A 21,022-nucleotide genomic window follows, 5' to 3' on the forward strand; every position below is an offset into this window, starting at 1 on the left:
ACTCTTTGATTAGAACCTTGACCGACGTGGTGCCAAATAAATTACCAAGAACTAGCCACAACTTTTGGAAATGGACCCTGGTGCAGTCAGGCCCTCGGCTTCTCAGTCTAAACACCTTGAAGTGTATTAACATGATTTTACCTTTTTTTGTTGAGATTTTTCTAATTTAGCTTTGTGCATTTAGCATTTGTAATGCAGTCTTTTGGGGGTTTTTGTAATTTCTTTGTGTTTTTATCAGTTTTTTTGTAATTTCTTTGTGTTTTGTATTCTAATTGTGTTTTTTGTGTGTTTTGAGTGTGTTTGTATGTGTTTTTTGTATTTTTGTGTGTGATTTTGGTTTGTTTTAAGTGATGTGAATGCTTAGACCTGTAAGGATTAATCCTGACTCAGGACCACGTGGAGCAGCCGACCTCTCTGATGCTACATGTGCTTCAGGAGTGTTGGATCAATAGCCATGTATCATTAACACACATAGTGAGCTGCTGAGCTGGAGGCAGGCAGCCACACACACACACACACACACACACACACACACACACACAGACACACACATTCTTGTACTTCTGTCTTTGTGAGGACCCTCATTGGAACAGTGAATTCCCTATCAAGGTTATAATAGTTTTGGATTTTTCATTAGTTTTAGTTTTAATTTCGTTGTGATTTTTTGTTTTCAAATTCAGTTAGTTTTAATTATTCTTTAGAGTGAGTTTGCTAGTTTTAGTTTAGTATTTATTTTTTTGAAATGCTTTAGTTGTAGTTTAGTTTTTATTAGTTGTAGTTTTTTGTAATGGATGAATGTAAAATTGAGTTAGTTTTATAACCACACAATACAGTTTCAGTTAATTATCATTATCATGTAACCTTTAACCCTTAAAACAAAGTCTGAAATCTCTAAAAAGCCTTTAAAGAAGTGAGGACCGGCCAAATGTCCTCACTTTGCAAAAATGTCCTCACTCTGTTGGTTAAATTCGTGTCCTGGTCCTCACTATGTAGGAAGTACAAGAACACACACACACACACACACACACGTGCAGCCTTCTTTTTCCCCTCGTCTGCAGCATCCCTCCTTCTCTCCTCCAGTGTTTGGGTCAGGTTCATGTCCTCTATGTCCATTCATGAAGAGGAGGAGAGGACGGAGGAGGAGAGAAGGATGGAGGGAGATAAGGAGAGAGATGGACAGAGGGAGAAAGAAGGGGAGGGAGAGAGAGAGAGAGAGAGGACGCCAGCTTTGAATACAAATGAGCTGACACACATAATACATGCCCTCCCTCCCTCCCTCTCTCTCTCTCTCTCTCTCTCTCTCTCTCTCTCTCTCTCCCTCCCTCCCTCCCTCTCTCTCTCTCTCTCTCTCTCTCCCTCTCTCTCTCTCTCTCTCTCTCTCGATCACTGTCTGCACTCTTACTCTCTCACATGTTCTTGCTCTCTCGTCTCCTCCGTGTCTCCTCATTGGACCGAACGCTGCTCAGGAGGTAATTTCAGCCTCCTAATTTATTAGCCATCGCTGGTTGTTGGAACAAGCTAATTAAAAGGAGTGTGAGTGTGTATATGTGTGTGTGTGTGTGTGGAGAGAGAGACGCCGTCCCTCACGCTTCACTGTGGACCAGGAGGAGCAGGAGGAGCAGGAGGAGCAGCAGGAGCAGGACAGAGTGGCGGAAGAGAGGAGAACGAGGGAGACAGACAGCTGGGTGGACGGAGATTTTCACACCACTTTACCATCATCTGATCTGACATGGCAACCGCATAGGAACCTGGTGCCACGGCAACCGTCAGCTCGGCGTCGAGGTATCAGGGCTAAGGAGGGAGGGAGGGAGGGAGGGAGGGAAGGAGGGATGGATGGAGGGAAGGTTGGATGGATGGATGGCAGGTTTCCTCTCCTTCACGCCGGGCTGATTTGAACTGCCCGGGGTGCCGTAACAGAAGAACAGAAGTCTCTGTTTAGCATTCTGAGCTTTAATGGATGTGTTGTGGTGTTTCTCCCTCCAGTCTGTGGTGTGTGTGGTGTGTGTGGTGTGTGTTGTGGTGTGTGTTGTGGGGTGTGTGGTGTGTGTGGTGGTGTGTGTTGTAGTGTGTGTCTGTGGTGTGTGTTGTGTTGTGGTGTGTGTTGTGGTGTGTGTTGTGTTGTGGTGTGTGTTGTGGTGTGTGTTGTGGTGTGTGTTGTGGTGTGTGTGTGTGTTGTGGTGTGTGTTGTGTTGTGTGTGTGTGGTGTGTGTTGTGGTGTGTGTGTGTTGTGGTGTGTGTGTGGTGTGTGTGTGTTGTGGTGTGTGTGTGTTGTGTGTGTGTTGTGTTGTGTGTTGTGTCTCACTGTGTGTTTTGCGGTGGTATTCCCCAAACAGGAGCCTTAATTACCAGCACTGGGTAAATCCTATTATAGATTTACTCTCCTTCTTGACTTTGTCCTATTAATAGCAGGGAGGGAACGCCGTATAGTAGAAGAAGTGGGACGTTTGTTGTTTGTTCGTGACTCAACTCCGGAGAGGTGTATTGTTTGTGGTTTGTAGCCTGTGTTTGCTCAGGAAGTCTCGTCCCTGTACTGCATGTAAAATAGATGACGAAGCATGAAGTTGAAAGAAATCGGTGTGACAGTGTCAGGGCAAAAAATGCTCCACAAATCGAACAGACACACACAAAACAAAAATTCCAAAGCAACATGAAGCAGGGGATGAGAGGTTCAGCTCAGACTGGCAGTGACAGCAGTGGGCTGCAGGTTAATGGTCAAATAAAAAAAAGAGAGAGAGAGAGACTATTTCCATCACAAAATTCTGCACTCAAACTCTTGAATATTTAGGTGAAGGAAGAGTTATGGCTCTGGATGTAGCACACGGATGTAGAAGAATGTCTGAGTGACAGTTGGTCTTTTAACGCTGCATTGCTGCAGCTTCTACAGCGAGCTGCTGCTGCATTTATGCATTAAAGGAGATGTGGAGAGCATTGCTCAGGAAAGGCAGAAATCACTGTAAAATCAAGCTTGGTCCAGATTGTTGAGGAGCCCAATTAGCCTTTTTGTGTTCATGTGTGTCTGTGTGTGTGTGTGTGTGTGTGTGTGTCTTTGTGTGTGTGTGTGTGCGTGTGCGTGTGCGTGTGTGTGTGTGTGTCCTGGGGCAGCGTGGTGGACTGCAGAGAGAGGACATATGGCTGGCTGGGTCTCTGACTGGAGTCCTCAGAGCAGCAGATGATTCAAATGTCCTGCTCTCCACCGTGTGTGTGTGTGTGTGTGTGTGTGTGGTGTGTGTGTGTGTGTGACGGTGCTAATTCAACTTTCCCCTCTGCAGCTCGCGTTGCTCCTCTCATCTCCACCATTTTGATTTCAGTTGCTTCATGTTTTCTTCTGATTGCTGTGTTGTGGCTCTGTGTCTCTTTGGCTCTCGTCCTTCTTTGTCCCCTAAAACACTCATCCATCCATCCATCTATCCATCTGTCCATCCATCTGTCCATCCATCCATCCATCCATCCATCCATCCATCCACCCATCCATCCATCCATCCATCCATCCATCCATCCATCTATCCATCCCTCCATCCATCATCCATCCATCCATCCATCCATCCATCTATCCATCCATCCGTCCACCCATCCACCCATCTATCCATCCATCCATCTATCCATCCATCATCCATCTATCCATCCATCCATCCATCCGTCTGTCTATCCATCCATCCATCCATCATCCATCCATCCATCCATACATCCATCCATCCATCCATCCATCCATCCATCCATCCGTCTGTCTATCATCCATCCATCCATCCATCCCTCCATCCATCCATCCGTCTGTCCATCCATCCATCCATCCATCCATCCATCAACCATCCATCCATCCATCCATCCGTCTGTCCATCCATCCATCCCTCCCTCCCTCCATCCATGCATCCATCCGTCCATCCATCCATCCGTCCATCCATCCATCCATCCATCCATCCCTCCATCCATCCATCCATCCGTCTGTCTGTCCATCCATCCATCCGTGTGTCCATCCATCCATCAACCATCCATCCATCCATCCATCCATCCATCCGTCTGTCTGTCCATCCATCCATCCGTGTGTCCATCCATCCGTCTGTCTGTCTGTCCATCCATCCATCCATCCATCCATCTGTCCATCCATCTGTCCATCTCTGTCTGTGTTGACAGGTTGGTTAGGTTTTCTCTGATTGATGGATGGACTATGGGATTAGGGCCCTTTTCACTCGGCCCCCACTAATCAGATCAAAACCAGCTGGACTTTCTCTGTTTTCCACATTGTTACTCAGATGCACATGGACATCACTGCAGTTTAACAGCGTTTGGCACTGACGCATTACTCTGCAATGTTACAGTAATGTGATTCCCTTTTACAGTCATTTTCAGTACACTGCAAAAACCAACTGCCAAAACAATCAGAAATAAATATCTAGAATTAAGCAAATACATGCTTGAAACAAGTCAAATTATCTGCCAGTGCAGTAAGTCAATTATACTTTGTACGAATTCTTTAAGTAAGTAAAAATATCTAGACACTAGAAAAACAATGTCTTAAAATAAGTCCAAAAAAGCTTATTTTGAGCAATTTTGAGAGAAAGACTTGAAATGAGCATGTTTTTTCTCATTCCAGTATCTGTGAGTAGATACTGGTGATAGAAAATGCTTTTGAAATATCATTCAAACTACATGCAACTAAAACTCAACTGGAGCCAATATTTTGGGTAACAACTCACCATATTCAACAGTTGAATAGATTGAAAAGCATGAAAAAGCTCACAATGTCAATAATAAAAAGAAGTCTTTAAACAAGACTGAAATCCCTGTGAAGGTTCATTCACTCATTTTTGTGACAAAATTACTTTTTTTTTTAGGTTTTACTAACTGTGCAAGATAAAAAAAAAAGACATGTTCTCAGGTCAGTAGGTAAATTATTCTCAAAACAAGATAATTAAGATACTATTGCTAGATAGAAGAAGAACATTGATAGGCCAATTGTTTTTGCAGTGTAGTTGGTATCAGTTGGTGTCCCTCTGTGTAAACGTGATCTCACAAAATCGGTGAAATGACAAAGACCTCTTAACACAGCATGACATAGTGGTGGCTCATAATGTGTTATAATGATGAACACTTGAGCTTCGTTAGGTTTGGACAACAAAACTTATTGGTTCGGTTTTCGCTACTTAACTTCCTGGTTGTGTTTCAGGTACTAAACTCCATGGTTAGGGTTAGGAAAAGTATATAATATGTTTGTAAGTTGTTTATAAATCAACGCTGACAAAAGGTTTCTCACACACTCAGCTGCTTTCTGACCCTTTATGGACTTTTATTATAGCATATTTATTATGAACCTTGGGATTTCAGTGTCCACCAAGAAAATGGATCATAATTGACTTTACATTGGGATTATTTCCATTGTTCCAGCACTAAAACATCAGCTAGATAGTTAAACAAAAAGGGTTCTTTTCTATTCCTATAACTGATAACTGAAAGATTGATATATTATCAGCTTTTTAACCCTGTGGAGCTCCAAAGTCTCCAAATAATCCAGACTTGTTGCCTCCATCAGACTAGAAAACAAAGCAGCGTGGAGCCCTACTGTACATTTACCTCTAAAGTTCTGGCTGTAAACTCCATGAGGCCAGTTTCAGTTTGATGATGATATACCAAGTAAAACTGGAGACAAGCTCAAATAGATTTAGTATCAAATGATAGAACTGGATGGAACCCTCTTATATGGTAGATTTGACACCTTTGGTCACATTTGACACATTTAACATTCTTTATTGAGCATGATAGTATTTTGAAAGTTAAAAAAAGATTCAAAATCTAATTTTATGTTGGACTGAAGGACTAAAAAAGACACAAAATGTCAAAAAAGACACAAAATGACCAACAAAGACACAAAAAGACACAAAATGACCAAAAAAGACACAAAATTACAAAAAAAGACACAAAATGACTAAAAGAAGATACAAAATGACAAAAAAAAGACACAAAATGACCAAAATTGTAAATATAAACACACAAGACAAATAAAACAGTCCCACTAGAATAAAAACCAGAGTTGATGACAGGATCACACACAATCACAAGATCACATTTATGTTGGTTTTTCTTTGTTTCTTTTTGGTTCAATGTTTTGATCCAGTAAGTCAGAATAAAAAATCAATTATTATCAGGTCATATAGGTGAGGTTGTGCTGAAAAGAACATGGCATTTAAACATGTTCAAGTGGTGTATACAGGCAGGATGAAAATGATTCAGAATATAGTTAACTATATAGTGAATAGAGTTAACTGATAAACTGAAGATGCAAACAGATGCTTTTTACCCATATTGCAGTTACAGAGCAACACTAAACCTAATGTGGAGATCTGTTTCTGTCCATCTCTCCTTTAGCTGTTTTTGTTCTCTACCAACTTATCTTGCACTGCAGCTGGATTCTCTCCATGAGATGAATGATGAGATGCATGAATGGCAGCATCACTTATCACACACATCCATCTGGTCAACTAGTCTCCTGTGAGTAGCAACTGGCAGCAACGTGTTTGTGACGAGACGGAGAGGTGACTGTTCGCTGATGTTCCAGAAACAATGGCGCCTCCTAAAGAGCTTAGCGTAGATGCTGCTATAGCATTAGCTTTACCAGAACAGGAGAGTGTTTCTTTGTTAAAAGAAGAGCAGAGAACAACACAAGGTCCTATTGGGATGACGTATTTTTGTGGGCCAACCTGGAAATTGGCATCACCGGGTTGAACCTGTGAGACCAAGTTTCCCAGGTTCCCTCCCAAAAAGCAAACTGTGCTGATGTTTTACGGTTGGCTCAATAGTCTAAAGATGTGATGATTTAACCCCAAATCAAGAATTAAGTTGAATAAAGCTTCAGTTTGCAAACTGAAAGTTGCAATAACAATTATTAAACACACAGAAATACAAGAGGGTTAATTGAAGCAAAACTAGCTTACTTTATCGAACGTTGCTAGCATGAATTACTAGGTTTAATTTTATCCAAAACTTATTTAAACACAAAACACATTTAAATATGAAGATTACTGTGAAAACTCACTTGAGTTCGTGTTGTGATCATCAGGAAGTGTCTTTTCGTCCTTTCAAAATAAAAGAGTCCATTATAACTTTTGCATAATACTGTATATATATTTTTTATTTTGTCCATGTATGCATGTTTTTATACTTACTGGGGTATGTAGAAAAACATAGCGATTAATCAATTAATTGATGGTGAATGTTATAGATGCTCTAGTTGGCAGCTTTCTTCCAAACGCCCATCCCTCCTCTAAATATTATGGAGTCTGAAAAGTCCTAAGGCTGGCAGGTATTTTTGGACTATTGGACTGTCAGAACAATGAGCTGTCAGAACACGGAGCAGTCCCTTGGTGCTGGAACGGTGAGACTAAACCAAAACAGTGAAGCTGTGGAGAGCTGCAGCTTTGGGAGATTATTACTGTATCTACTGTGGAGGTTATGTAGCCCATAAAGTTTTCAGATAATAAAGTTTTGAGAAGTTTATACACTTAATCTGTCAATAATAAACAACATTGTCACAATCATTTCCTGGAAAAGGGTAAAAAAATATTTTATTCCAACTTTATAAGCAAATATTTGGTTTGGTTTGTTTGTTTGTTGTCCGTCAGCAGGATGACAGAAGAGCTGCAGACCTACATTGTTATTAACCTTGGTGGAGGGTGTAGCATGGGCCCAGAAAGAGCCCAGAACATGTTGGAGCGGATCGGAATCACTGGGCCGATCCGCATATAGGGCTGTTTCCACTAGTGGGCAATACCCGGAATGAGGCGGTCTCACTCGCCAAAACGCCCCTAATCTGAATACGAGCAGTCCGGAGCCGGCTTTTGTCTGGACTTTTTTCGTCCCTGTAGAAGAGCAGGGTCTTTATTCTCCCCTGAAAACAGCCTGGTTACTGATTGGATAGAACGCTAAGCAGGATGTGACGTAGTACTCTACACGACAACAACACACGCCATTTGTAAAAGCTGGTGAAGCAGTGTTCCCAACTTAGTGACTTTGTTGTTAAATTTAGTGACTTTTCAGACCCCCTTAGAGACTATTTTTAAAGAAAGCGACTGGAGACAAATCCAGAGACTCCTTCTTACTTGTTTGCTTGCTTGGCGGCTTGTTAAGAAGAGCTGCCGTTAGCGGCAGTTAGCTACAGTTAGCTACAGTTAGCTCTGTAGCAGTACAGTGTGTATGTGCTTACAGGCTAACAGTTAGCTCTGTAGCAGTACAGTGTGTATGTGCTAACAGGCTAACAGTTAGCTCTGTAGCAGTACAGTGTGTATAACAGGCTAACAGTTAGCTCTGTAGCAGTACAGTGTGTATGTGCTAACAGGCTAACAGTTAGCTCTGTAGCAGTACAGTGTGTATGTGCTAACAGGCTAACAGTTAGCTCTGTAGCAGTACAGTGTGTATGTGCTAACAGGCTAACAGTTAGCTCTGTAGCAGTACAGTGTGTATGTGCTGCTGCTGCAGGAGGTGTTCACTTAGCGATCTCTGTTTGTTTACAACAAGCAGCAGACACTCTGTGCACAGTTAGTGATGCTGTTAATTCACCATCACTATGTTTATGATCAGCAGAGACTCGTCAACGTCAGCAGCTGAAAGCAGCATGGCTAATTATGCACAGTTAGCGACAGTGAAAACCAAACGTCACCTCCAGAGTCTCTAAATCCCTCTGGAGGCTAACTGGTAGTGGAGACTCAGAGTGAGAGACTTTAGGGAGGGCGTGGCCTGACTTTAGAGAGGGCGTGGCCTGAGACTGTAGAGAGGGCGTGGCCTGAGACTTTAGAGAGGGCGTGGCCTGAGACTTTAGAGAGGGCGTGGCCTGAGACTGTAGAGAGGGCGTGGCCTGAGACTTTAGAGAGGGCGTGGCCTGAGACTGTAGAGAGGGCGTGGCCTGAGACTTTAGAGAGGGCGTGGCCTGAGACTTTAGAGAGGGCGTGGCCTGAGACTTTAGAGAGGGCGTGGCCTGAGACTGTAGAGAGGGCGTGGCCTGAGACTGTAGAGAGGGCGTGGCCTGAGACTTTAGAGAGGGCGTGGTCTGAGACTTTAGGGAGGGCGTGGCCTGGGACTTTAGAGAGGGCGTGGCCTAAGACTGTAGAGAGGGCGTGGCCTGAGACTTTAGAGAGGGAGTGGCCTGAGACTTTAGAGAGGGCGTGGCCTGAGACTTTAGAGAGGGCGTGGCCTGTGTCTAGTCATTCCCCCTAGTGGAAACACGGCTTATGACTTTCATTGACATTGCCAGATTCTGGCGGGGTCTGTGCTCTCAGAGTGCCCTTCTAGTTCTCTTTAACTTTGCTATTATTCAAAGGAATATAGATTAGAGCAGCTTTAAATAGTGAAGAGGAAGTCTGGGCGTGTCTTGGGGGTTGCTTGAATGAATCTGTGACAGAGCCGTGCTGAGAAACAATAACAAAGTAACAACTAATTGATAGCATTGTCAAGTAACTTGCAGAACACAGATTTTAATGTGTCTGACCTCATCCGAGGACAGTAATGTCAGATAGATGTAAGATCTGTGTGAGCCTCCAGCTCAGTTTCCACGTTTGCATACTGAGCAGTAGCCAGATTTTCTCATACTAATTAGGTAGCAAACTTGTCACCCAAATCAGAACGCTTCTAAGAAAATTTCACTTTACACCAAATGTGCGTGGGACAACTCAGAAGCCTGCACACACCCCTGGAGAAACATTTTAAAAGCGTTTTATAATTCCCATTCTTTAGGTGAACTCATCCCTGGCTTGGTGTCCCACTTATCAGTTATTAATCATCAAAAGTTTCCCCGCCTCATCTCTGGCCACCCGAGTGTCTTCTCCCATAACATAGTTTCATCTTCAGATGCTCTGCCACCACCAACTCACAACTCATGCGTGTTCTTTCTCAGCCGGTGGCCCAAACTGTGGGAGAGCCTCTTTGTGCTGCCTCCCACTGCGGGAATGAAACACTAAGTTACACTTCCCATCAGCCTCTAGTGGAGAAGAAACAGGAGCGATTCCTTCCTCTGTCTCTCTGTTTCTCTTTCTCCCACTGTTGGTTTCCGTTACCTGGGGCTTCTGCTTGTTCACCCTGACAGCTACTTTTTCTTCTGACAAGTCACACACACACAGAGTCCAACCAGCCTTCTCTAAAAGCAGTCTTGGTTGGCACATTGCGTTGTTCTGAGGGCTGCTAAGAGCTTGGCTTCATGCCTTATTCATCCCTCAGGCCTATTCTTTCCACCAGTGTAGAAGGAATTAGGAGGAAGAAATCGCTCTAGCACATAACACACCACTCACCAGCTGGATAGAGGTCAACCTGGCAACTTCTCAGAAACAAAAAAAATCATTTTTAATACCTCCTCTGTCCTCTCTATGTGTTGTATGTGTGTTTAAAACCTGTCCAACTTGACAACAGATGATTCAGGGTTCAGCCTCTAAAAAGACATCGTCTGTTCTAACTTCAGCAATGTGACGGATAAACAACCTGATGGTCAAATTTAGCCGAGTTTTCAAAGCATAAAAATAGGAATCCAACTGCCACCGCTGAAAAGAGTGTCCAACAAACAGGCGATGAGTAATGAAAGGGGGCGTGGTCAATCAAAAGGGGCGGAGCAATCTATAACCAGTTAAACAGGGACTCTGTCCTGACTACACTGACACCTCATACAAGTCTGTACGACAAACGGTTCATAAGTTTTAGAAAGGGGCGTGGTTAAAGCAAAAGGGGCGGGGCTTTATTATATAATAATAATGATAAACCGACCAATTTCAATAGGGTCCTCGCAGCATCGGTGCTCAGTCCCTAAATACTTCAACTTCACCAAAGTTACCTCCACAGTCCCAAAATATGAACAACTTTACATTTACATTGAGTCATTTAGCAGACGCTTTTATCCAAAGCGAAATATTATTATATATTGGCCCTAGTCTTGGACTGGTCTAAATTTGTCATTCTTACATTGGAGGTCCAGGTGAATAAAGTTAATATTATATTATTATTATTATACTGATTGGTCAGATGTCATGGTGTCACCGTCTGTGACGTGGTCTGATCTTTGCTGATTATCTGGAAGAAATCCATGAGGTTCTATGACCGAACAGAGAGACATTTAGATATCCACTGAAGTTACCAAATATAGTTCTTTGCCTGATAAAGGGTTAAATAAACTGTGCTTCTTTTTGCTGTTGATTTTATCTGTGAGATATTCGCTGCAGTAGTGGTTTCCGTACGTAGATTTACTGCGGAGGAAACAGTGTTCCAGTGTGTGGTTGATATTGTATTGTGGTTGATATTGTATTGTCAGTCATTCAGTGTTAGGTTGTGGCAGTTTCTGAATGTATTTGAGTGTTTTGTTGTAACTCCTACGGCAGCTTTGATGCGCGATGCTTCAAAATCCTAAATAAGTAATCTGAATGACTGCAGTAGTAGACTGCAGAATGCACATAGCCCACAGTGCTGAGCATATTTATAGAAGTACCATATTTACTAGATAAACAAAAAAATGTATCAGAGAAACAATGTGCTGAATAAGAGAAAACGCTAACAGCTGTGTGATTGTGGCCAAAGAAAGATAAGACCTTAAGATCTCTGAAGCTCATTTGTCCTGATTGGATTTCACTTAATCTCACACGCTGGACTTGACCTCCACTTGGCGGCGGACTAACCGGACTCACCTCTCTTCCTCAGGTTCAGGAGACAGAGAGCTGCTCAGAGGGGAAGAGAGGAACGGAGAGAGGGATGGCGGTGGAGGAGAAGCCGGGAGTGAAGAGCAGCAGCTCCATCGTCCCCTGCTTCCTGTTTGTGGAGGTAAGAAACAGGAACAACTGTTTTCTTTCTCTGGCTCTGAATCTGTGAACAAACACCTTTTAGGACTGTAGTCAGTGTGTTGAATGGGCATTATTATTATTATGATTATTATTATTATTATTATTATTATCAGCTCTATCTCTGGGTGAGTCGGGCCGCTCCTCCTGGGTGGACGAGGGGTTTATCTGCCCAATCAACGAGCTTCTGTTGCTGTTTTCCAACATGACCGGCAGGTCGTGTGTCAGTACTCGGGCTGTGCCATATCGTATCATTCACCATAAACTGTATTTTTTTTTATGGGTAAAAAAAATGCATATCATGATATTGGCAACATTCCTACTTGTTGCCGTAGTGGTGTAAGGGTTTCCATTAATTACAAAGTCTCATGTGCTGTATGAGTCATCCAGAGGTTTTTCCTGATTATTTTCATTGTTGTCAGCTAAAGTCCGATCTCTGTATTTTACAGGAGTAAGCCTTAACAATGCTGTGAGATTTCCTGACCTGTATTCACTGTCAGGATGGAAAAGGACCCAAAATAGCTTAAACGACTAAAGTTAGAGTGACTGAAAATCAAGATTTGTCTAAGGATTTCTGTGTTACGGACAGAGGACTACGGCAGAAGTTCAGGGAAACAGCTACTATTAACAGCTGATCTATGAAAACAAGAAGGAAACAGAAGTAAACAAGAGTTTCAGAGATAATGATGTCTGGCTTCGCGTTGGATGTCAGAACAGAAGCGATATGAAAAAAAATCTGGCCTTCATTCTTATCGATCACTTCATCAAAGACTCCCTTTGAAGCTGGACGGAGACTTTTATGGTTGCAGACAGACGGACGGACTGGAGCGCTGAAATCATCTGAAACTTTATTTACACAGACTTTATTAACTCATTTCATACAGACGCACAGCTCAACATTATATAGCAGCGCTGCTGCTGCAACCTGTGATGATCAGCTACATTAGAGCTCCAGACAATCACATATGCAATTAATAATATATATACTGCAGAAAAGGTGTTTAGTCTAAAACCAGATCAAACAGTAAATCTGAGGGAAATGATCTTGCTGCATGGACAGATAATTTACCTTGACAAGTTTTATTAAATTAAGATTATTAAATCTAGAAATAAGCATGTTGAACTCTTAAAATAATAAATTAACTCTTAAAACCAGATAAAGTAAAGCTGCCAGCAGTGATGAACTGGCCCGAGCAGAGTGACCTGATGATTATTTGGTTCTTACCAAGATAAAAAAAACTTTAGATTTAGAATTTTAAATAATTGGTCTTGTTTTAAGAGTTAGTTTCTTATTTTAAGTGTTCAACATGCTTATTTCTAGATTTAATAATCTTAATTTAATAAATCTTGTCAAGGTAAATTATCTGTCCATGCAGCAAGATCATTTCCCTCAGATTTACTGTTTGATCTGGTTTTAAACACCTTTCTGCAGTGTGTTAGCTTGCTGGGAGCAGACCTAAACCACCAACCTTCCTCCTCCCAGTGTGAGATGTGACAGTGTGAGATGTGACAGCGTGAGGAGCAGGACGTTGTTCTTGATCCTATCTTTGTTGGTTATTTCCTGTTTCTCTGGGTTTGACTTGTGATTTATCTCTGCGATTGCCTGTTCTGTCAGGAGGAGAAACCTTTGTGGCTCTGAGGTTTAACACTCCCCTCTCCTCTTATATCTACCGTCCAGCCACAGGGTGAATGTTTCAGCTGAACGTGGAGCTGGACAGCTCAGTCACACTGCTGCAGCTCCTCGCTGCTCCAGGGCCGAGCTGAGGCTTCGTAAAGTGGCTCCAGTTGTTTTGTGGCGCGTTGAAACATTTGTGAAGCTGCATGATTCATTGAGGTGGTTGATGATGTCACAGCGCAGACAGAGTGGATGTTCAGCAGCTGCACTGGGCTTTAGAGCTGTACTGATCATTACAAAGGTCACTGTCTGACCCACACACACACACACACACACACACACACACACACACACACACACACACACACACACACATTCTTGTACTTCTATCTTTGTGAGGACCCTCATTGGAACAGTGAATTCCCTATCAAGGTTATAATAGTTTTGGATTTTTCATTAGTTTTAGCTTTAATTTCGTTGTGAATTTTTGTTTTCAAATTCAGTTAGTTTTAATTAATTTTTGAGTGAGTTACTAGTTTTAGTTTAGTAATTATTTTTTTGAAATGCTTTAGTTTTAGTTTTTATTAGTTGTAGTGTTTTGTAATGGGGTATTTGTTGGCTGGGAGAATAAAAGAGGTCAGAGTAAATTTTGCATTTATTTATTTTATTGTCTGATCCATCTTCATTATGTATGAAAAAAGTTGACAAAGACAAAAACGAAGGACATTTTCACTATAAATTTAGTTAGTTTTGTAATCACAAACAAAAATGTTTTTTCAATTCTAGTTTTCATTATTTCGTTTTGTTTTTGTTAACTATAATAACCTTGTTCCCTAACCCCTAGCCCTTACCCCTTAACCCCTATCCCTTAACCCTGACCCTAACCTTCACCATCACAACTAGATGCCCTAACCCTGACAGAAGCCTAATGTAATCTTTACCAAAAGTCTGAAATCTCAAAAAAGCCTTTAAAGAAGTGAGGACCGGCCGAAATGTCCTCACTTTGCAAAAATGCCCTCACTGGTTGGTTAAAAATGTGTTCCGGTCCTCACTATGTAGGAAGAACAAGAACACACACACACACACACACACCACTCTCTCCCTTGTGGAAAGCTCTCCACACTGTTTGTGAGCAGTCAGACAGATGAGTCAGAGGAAGTCCCTGGGCCTGCACCAAATAGTAACTGAAGTGGAGAAAAGCATGAACTGGTGCAGTAACCAGACTGTCTGTAATCCAATCAGACAAACCAAGCAGTCCAGAAGCTCATTGGTCCAAGTAAGTCAACCATCCTGTTCAGCTGGAGGACCAGAGCATCCAGAGCGCCGTTCTGTAACAGATTCAGAGAGAAGCTGCTCGCCTCGCTGCGCTGCAGGTGCATGCTGATGTGCTGCAGATGTTATATATATATATATATATATATATATATCATGTTGGATTTATATGTTTGGGTTCACTGTTTTTTTTCTTACTATGTATGTAAGCAAGTTTGTATTTGCACTGTAACAACAATATTTTTGCACTGTCCGCTTTGTGATATCATTGACGTGATTATCACCTAAAACAATATACATGTTAGAGCCATAATGACAGTGTTCAATAGTTAACTGAAAAGTGTTGAAATGCTCCTTTAGATTGATTGTTTGTGATGTCACAGCCACTTTGGCATCAGTTATGATCAGGCGGCAACCTCCTGGTCTGAGCAGGGAGGCAAACCAGGAAGTGCTTTAAGCTGCATTCTACTGAAAATTCCAGCAGGGGGCGCTCAGTTTGACTGCAAAAACATTTCTGTCCATTCATTTCAATGCAAAATGAGAAAACTTCTCACTTGATTTATTACCTCATATTTTTTTTTAGGACAACACTATGGTCTCAATCACTAGTAAAACATCTTCTTCAAGAGAATTTCATGTTAATAGTTCTAATAATGGCCCCATTTTGAAGAAAATAGAAGATAAAGAATCATATGATTTGAGGTGGGGCTACCTTTGATTGACAGGTCACTGACAAGGCGAGAAGCAGAACAATGTGTATTTTTGTGATGAAGAAAATACTTGAAGTACAGTTTGTCTTCCATAAATATCAAAGTTCAGTGTAGGTTCCTGTCTAAGCACTTCTATTCTATGCAACTGGCTTGTGAAAGCCGCTTAGAAAAAAAATCCAAATTCTTAGACATAGGCCTATTTAAACTTTTTTTTTAACGCAATAGTTACTTTCCCTGGTAACTAGTTACTTTAATAGTGGAGTAATTCAGTTACTAACTCAGTTACTTTTTGGGAGAAGTAACTATAACTAATTACTTTTTAAAGTATCGTGCCCAAAACTGATTGTGATTAAGCAGCCTAAGGTGCAACATAGTTGTTGATGGTCTGTTCACGATTGAATCTTTTAACTTTGCTTTTGCTTTTTTAAGTAAAGATTTTTGAACATAGTTACCTGGTCTGAAGATTCATTACCAGTTAAACTTCCTGCTGAAGGTTTGACTGAATAGTGGCGGTAAAGAAGATTAATGGGCAGATTTCTGCAACAATACATTTGATCAAAGACACTGTGAGAAAACATTGTGGTGTTGTAAAATCAATGGGTAGTTAGTGACTGTAGTTTGGCCATTAACCAACACAGTGAGGAGCTGCAGCACTTATGGTACTTAAAGTCATGTCACAGGTTATACTCCTTCTGTTAGTCATAAGTGAGTCACATCTGAACACATGCATGCTTCCTGAGTATGTTATTATCTCAGATGACTGTTGCAAATAATTGTCCATGAATCAACTTTAAAATAATGAAAATGGATGTCCCTTGACATCATCACTCTTTAAAGGTCGTTTCAATCTGCATTATTTTCCAGGTTCAGATCCAAAAGTCACACAATAACACAAACACAGTTCTGTTAGACCAGCACCTCTTGTGCTCCACAAGTTAAAATAGCTGTTTTAGTCAATGGAGTCTGGTGGCTGTGAAGAAAACATAGACAATGGCTTCAGTTCCCTTTATAAAGAGCTGTGTGACAGCAAATTAACGGGGTGGAAATATTCTTAACATAGGGCAAACTTTAACTGATTCTGTTAGGTGGTAAATACATTTTACTTTGGGCCCATCAACAGCTGTCCATACGACTCTCTTCAATCCACCAGACTGCTTTAACAATCAATGTTTTACTTTTCAATCAATCAATCAAACAATCAATGTTTTATTAGATAGATAGATAGATAGATAGATAGATAGATAGATAGATAGATAGATAGATAGATAGATAGATAGACAGAATGCCTTCATCCGTCAGTTTGTTTGTGTTACTGTGTGACTTTAAGTCTTGGATCCAACTCACCACAGCAGTAGGCAAGGCAGGGCATATTTATTTGTGTAGCGCATTTCACGTAGCAATTCAATGTGCTTCACACAAAAACAATGAAAAAATACAAATATGGAACCATACACAATTTTAGCAATAATAAAGGTAAAAAGTAAAAAATATATATACATGGAACACCAAAAGCAAAGAGGCAGTTTAAAAGTAAAGGAGAGAATAAAAAAAGACATAAAACATAAAAACAATGTGCATTAACTGCAGAAAGCATCCAAAAAGAGATCGGGGTAATGTGATCTCTCCTTTTTGTTTTAGTGAGGACTCTGGCTGCACTGTTCAGTATCATCTGAAGCACATTGCAACAATCAATCCTACTAGTGACGAAAGCATGCATGATTTTTTCCAGATCCTCTTTTGACATATATCCTCTAAGTTTGTTAATATTTTTAAGATGGAAATATGCTGATACATTACCAAGCTTCCATGCTGGCTATGGATAGTTCTATATGTAGCAATCTGCCATCTTCCTACTACTGTTTATGGTGCAACGCCCTCCATTGATGACTCATCATTGATTACAATGGTTGTGCTCAAAACTGGTGGAAAATAGGAGCCGGTTTGCTCTGTAGTACCAAGACTTAAAGAACTGTGAATGGAACGGATGCAAAAACCAAATCTTACTTGTTGAAAATGGGGCCAAATGTATGGAGTCTTTTTGTTGCCTCTTACCTGAACGCCTCAGCAGGTCTTGTCTCTGCCCGCCACTCTACTGTAGCTCTGAGTGCTCCTAAAGGACAACAGGGATACAATAGTTACACTGACCCGCCCCGCCCAGTGAAACACTGGTCCCTTTGGCTATAATACACTGTAAAAGCTCTCCATTAGGCCACTCCGCCATATGCCTCCCACACATCAGCTCTCAGCCTCAGGTCTCAGTCAATTCCCTGGCTAACTCCAGATCTATGTGTGTGTGTGTCTGTGTGTGTGTGTGTGTGTGTGTGTGTGTGTGTGTGTATGATCGAGCGGCAGAGAGTATTTCTATCTATTTGTGCTGCGATGGAGCAATCAAGGCCTGCAGCTGTTACCTGTAATGGAGGGCAGTGAACAAGGTTTCTGTTTGTAGAGATGACAGCATGAATGTATGCAGGGAAGCCAGACAAAGAGCGGTATTACAACAGTTTATTACCCTGCATACATTACTGTATTTATATACACTCACCAGCCACTTTATGAGTGAACAGGGTGTACCCAATAAAGTTCTTCTGCTGCTGCAGCCCATCTGCTTCAAGGTTGGACGTGCATTCAGAGATGCTCTTCTGCAGACCAAGGTTGTACACTGTAAATTGTAATAAGTTCACTTTACTTAAAAAAAGTTAGGAAACCGATTGCCTCAAAATCTCCAAGTAAAGTAGCTAATTCATTTCAAGGTGTCATAGCTAAAAATAACTGTGTTTAGACAACTTAGATAATGGCAGTAAACTTGAGTCTAGTTAGCTCAAAATCATTAGTTAGGTTACTTACTTATGCTCTGAATTTGGAGTTCCCTCAACAATGTATGTAACCACACTTGAGAATTCCTGTATTTAAGGTAAACTTCAATAGTTTTCAGCCTGGACCCCATTTTCCATGTATTTGTGTTCAGAACAAAAAAGTTTAATTATTAAACTTTGTTTTCCATTCAAACTGTTGTCTTTTGTCTCTTCGTTTCAATAACTTATCACTTTCGGTTCAGCTTACTTGAACACATCAAGGCAATCGGTTTCCTGATATTTTGCTAGTAATGTGAACACTTAAATTTGTAAGGATAACTTATTTTTATGAGTACTGCCTAATTAAGATAACTAGTAGTCAAAATTGACATGTTATAGTCAACCTAACTAATGATTTTGACTTAACTATACTCAAGTTTACTGCCATTATCTGAGTTGTCTAAACACAGTTATTTTTAGCTATAACACCTTGAAATGAATTTGCTACTTTACTTGGAGATTTTGAGGCAATCGGTTTCCTAACTTTTTTTAAGTAAAGTGAACTTATTACAATTTACAGTGTAACAAGTGGTTATTTGAGTTACTGTTAAACCAGTCCGGTCTGATCTCTGGCATCAACAACAATATTTCAGCTCAATGGATATTTTCTCTTTTTCCGACACATTCTCTGTAAACCCTGGAGGTGGTTGTGTGTAGATCAGCAGTTTGTGATTCATTCTGATGCTCACTCGCTTTGAAACAGCTTGTCTTCACCATGTCTACATGTCTAAATGCATTGAGTTGCTGCCATGTTGAACATTCATCCATCTATCCATCCATCCATTCTCATCCACTTATCCGGGGCCGGGTCGCGGGGGCATCTCCCCAGCCACAATGTCCAGCTCCTCCTGGACCCCGAGGCAGACCAGGAGAGAGATATAATCCCTCCACCGTGTTCTGGGTCTTCCCCGGGGCCTCCTACCAGTTGGACCTGGAACTCCTCTAACGGGAGGCGCCTGGGAGGATCCTTACCAGATGCCCAAACCTTCTCAGCTGGCTCCTTTAGAGGAGAAGGAGCAGCGTCTCTACTCCGAGCTCCCTCCGGATGTCTGAGCTCCTCCCCCTATCTCTAAGGCTGAGCCCAGCCACCCTACGGAGGAAGCTCATTTCAGCTGCTTGTATCCGCTTGCTGCCATGTTGAACAGGTTCACCTAATAAAGTGGCCTGTGAGTGTACATGCATATATTGATTGAATTGACCTCGAAGGATACAGTGGTGAAAATGTAATACAACGAGGAAGTAAAGAAGTTCAATACTGAATTACTAAGTAGACACTGTGGCGTAGTTTGAGCCACCGTGAGTTTCTCCTCAGCAGATATGACACGGATTACAATAATAACAGTTCAGATTACTTTGATTTTACAGACTACCACAATATAACAGAGCCGTTCGCAGGCTTATTGCTGCCGTTCTCCGTCAGTTTGACACTGCTCTGGAGTGTGTGTGTTCCAGTCATCTCTCCTTCCAGGTCCAGCACGCTACTGTGTTTTAAAAGGGAGAGAGTGATTAGCTAATGCCATGCAGTTGTGTCAATCACTCTCACCTGGCGCTGCTCTCCTGAGCCCACTCCACACCTCTCTCCTGCAGCCGATGCACCACGCCCCCTCCACATACCTCCACCGCCCGACTTAGGCCGAGGAGCCGTCCGGCCTAACCTACTCCCCCCCCCCCTCCCCATGGGAGCGGGAAAGGAAGTCGGCCACAGCCATCTGCGCCCCCGGCCTATGGATCACCTTGAACTTAAACGGTTGTAGTGCCAGATACCAACGGGTGATCCGGGCGTTGGCATCCTTCATGCGGTGGAGCCACTGGAGAGGAGCATGGTCCGAGCAGAGGGTGAATGGGCGCCCCAGCAGGTAGTACCGCAGAGCATCGACCGCCCACCGGATGGCCAGGCACTCCCTCTCCACCGTGCTGTACCTGGCCTCCCTGTCGGACAGCTTCCGGCTGATGTAGAGCACTGGGCGGTCGACGCCCTGCACCTGCTGAGACAGAACGGCCCCCAGCCCTCTGCCCGACGCATCAGTCTGCAGGACAAAAGGGAGAGAGAAGTTAGGTGTGTGGAGAAGAGGCTCCCCACAGAGGGTCTGTTTAACCCTCTCAAGCGACACCTGGCACCGCTCCGTCCACTGGACCGGATCTGAGGCACCCTTTCGGGTGAGGTCAGTCAAGGGGCTGGTCAGCTCCGCGAAATTGGGGATAAATCGCCGGTAATAGCCTGCCAGCCCCAAGAACCGCCGCACCTCTTTTTTGCTCTTGGGCCTTGGGCAGGCTGCAATAGCAGCTGTCTTATCTACCTGTGGACGCACCTGCCCGCCGCCCAAGTGGTACCCCAGATACCGTACCTCCCTCCGTCCAACTGCACACTTCTTCGGGTTGGCCGTGAGCCCCGCCTGCCTCAGTGAACCCAGCACCGCAGCCACCTGCTGCACATGCTCCGCCCAAGTGGTGCTATGGATGATAACATCATCCAGGTAGGCGGCAGCATATGCAACATGTGGACGCAGCACACGGTCCATGAGGCGTTGAAATGTGGCTGGGGCCCCGAACAACCCGAACGGAAGTGTAACAAATTGGTACAAACCGTACGGAGTGGAGAAGGCCGTTTTCTCCCTGGACTCTGGAGATAGGGGAATCTGCCAGTAGCCCTTGGTCAAATCCAGTGTCGTAAAAAAACGAGCAGTGCCCAGGCGATCCAGGAGCTCGTCGACCCGAGGCATTGGATAGGCGTCAAACCGTGAAACATCATTCACCCTGCGATAGTCCACACAGAACCGGATG

General features: G+C 42.7%; 1 protein-coding gene across 7 annotated transcripts in view; it reads left to right on the forward strand.

Moving 5' to 3' along the window:
• The first annotated feature begins 1,375 nt into the window (after positions 1–1,375).
• Positions 1,376–21,022, forward strand: part of plppr2a (phospholipid phosphatase related 2a) — a 100,658-nt gene continuing 81,011 nt past the window's right edge. For 3 of the 7 annotated variants that reach the window (XR_009395513.1, XR_009395511.1, XR_009395512.1), the window contains exons 1-3: positions 1,384–1,469; positions 1,568–1,782; positions 11,656–11,775. Coding sequence is in view for 4 of the 7 variants with exons in the window: in XM_059348776.1 (XP_059204759.1) it covers positions 11,707–11,775 (69 nt within the window). In the remaining 3 variants the exon portion in view is untranslated. Of the gene's footprint in view, positions 1,470–1,567; positions 1,783–11,655; positions 11,776–21,022 lie in introns of those variants that run through there. The other 4 variants (XM_059348779.1, XM_059348775.1, XM_059348777.1 and 1 more) reach the window with 2 other exon arrangements.

The sequence above is a fragment of the Centropristis striata genome, chromosome 13 (genome assembly GCF_030273125.1).
Source record: "Centropristis striata isolate RG_2023a ecotype Rhode Island chromosome 13, C.striata_1.0, whole genome shotgun sequence".
Classification (NCBI taxonomy): domain Eukaryota; kingdom Metazoa; phylum Chordata; class Actinopteri; order Perciformes; family Serranidae; genus Centropristis; species Centropristis striata.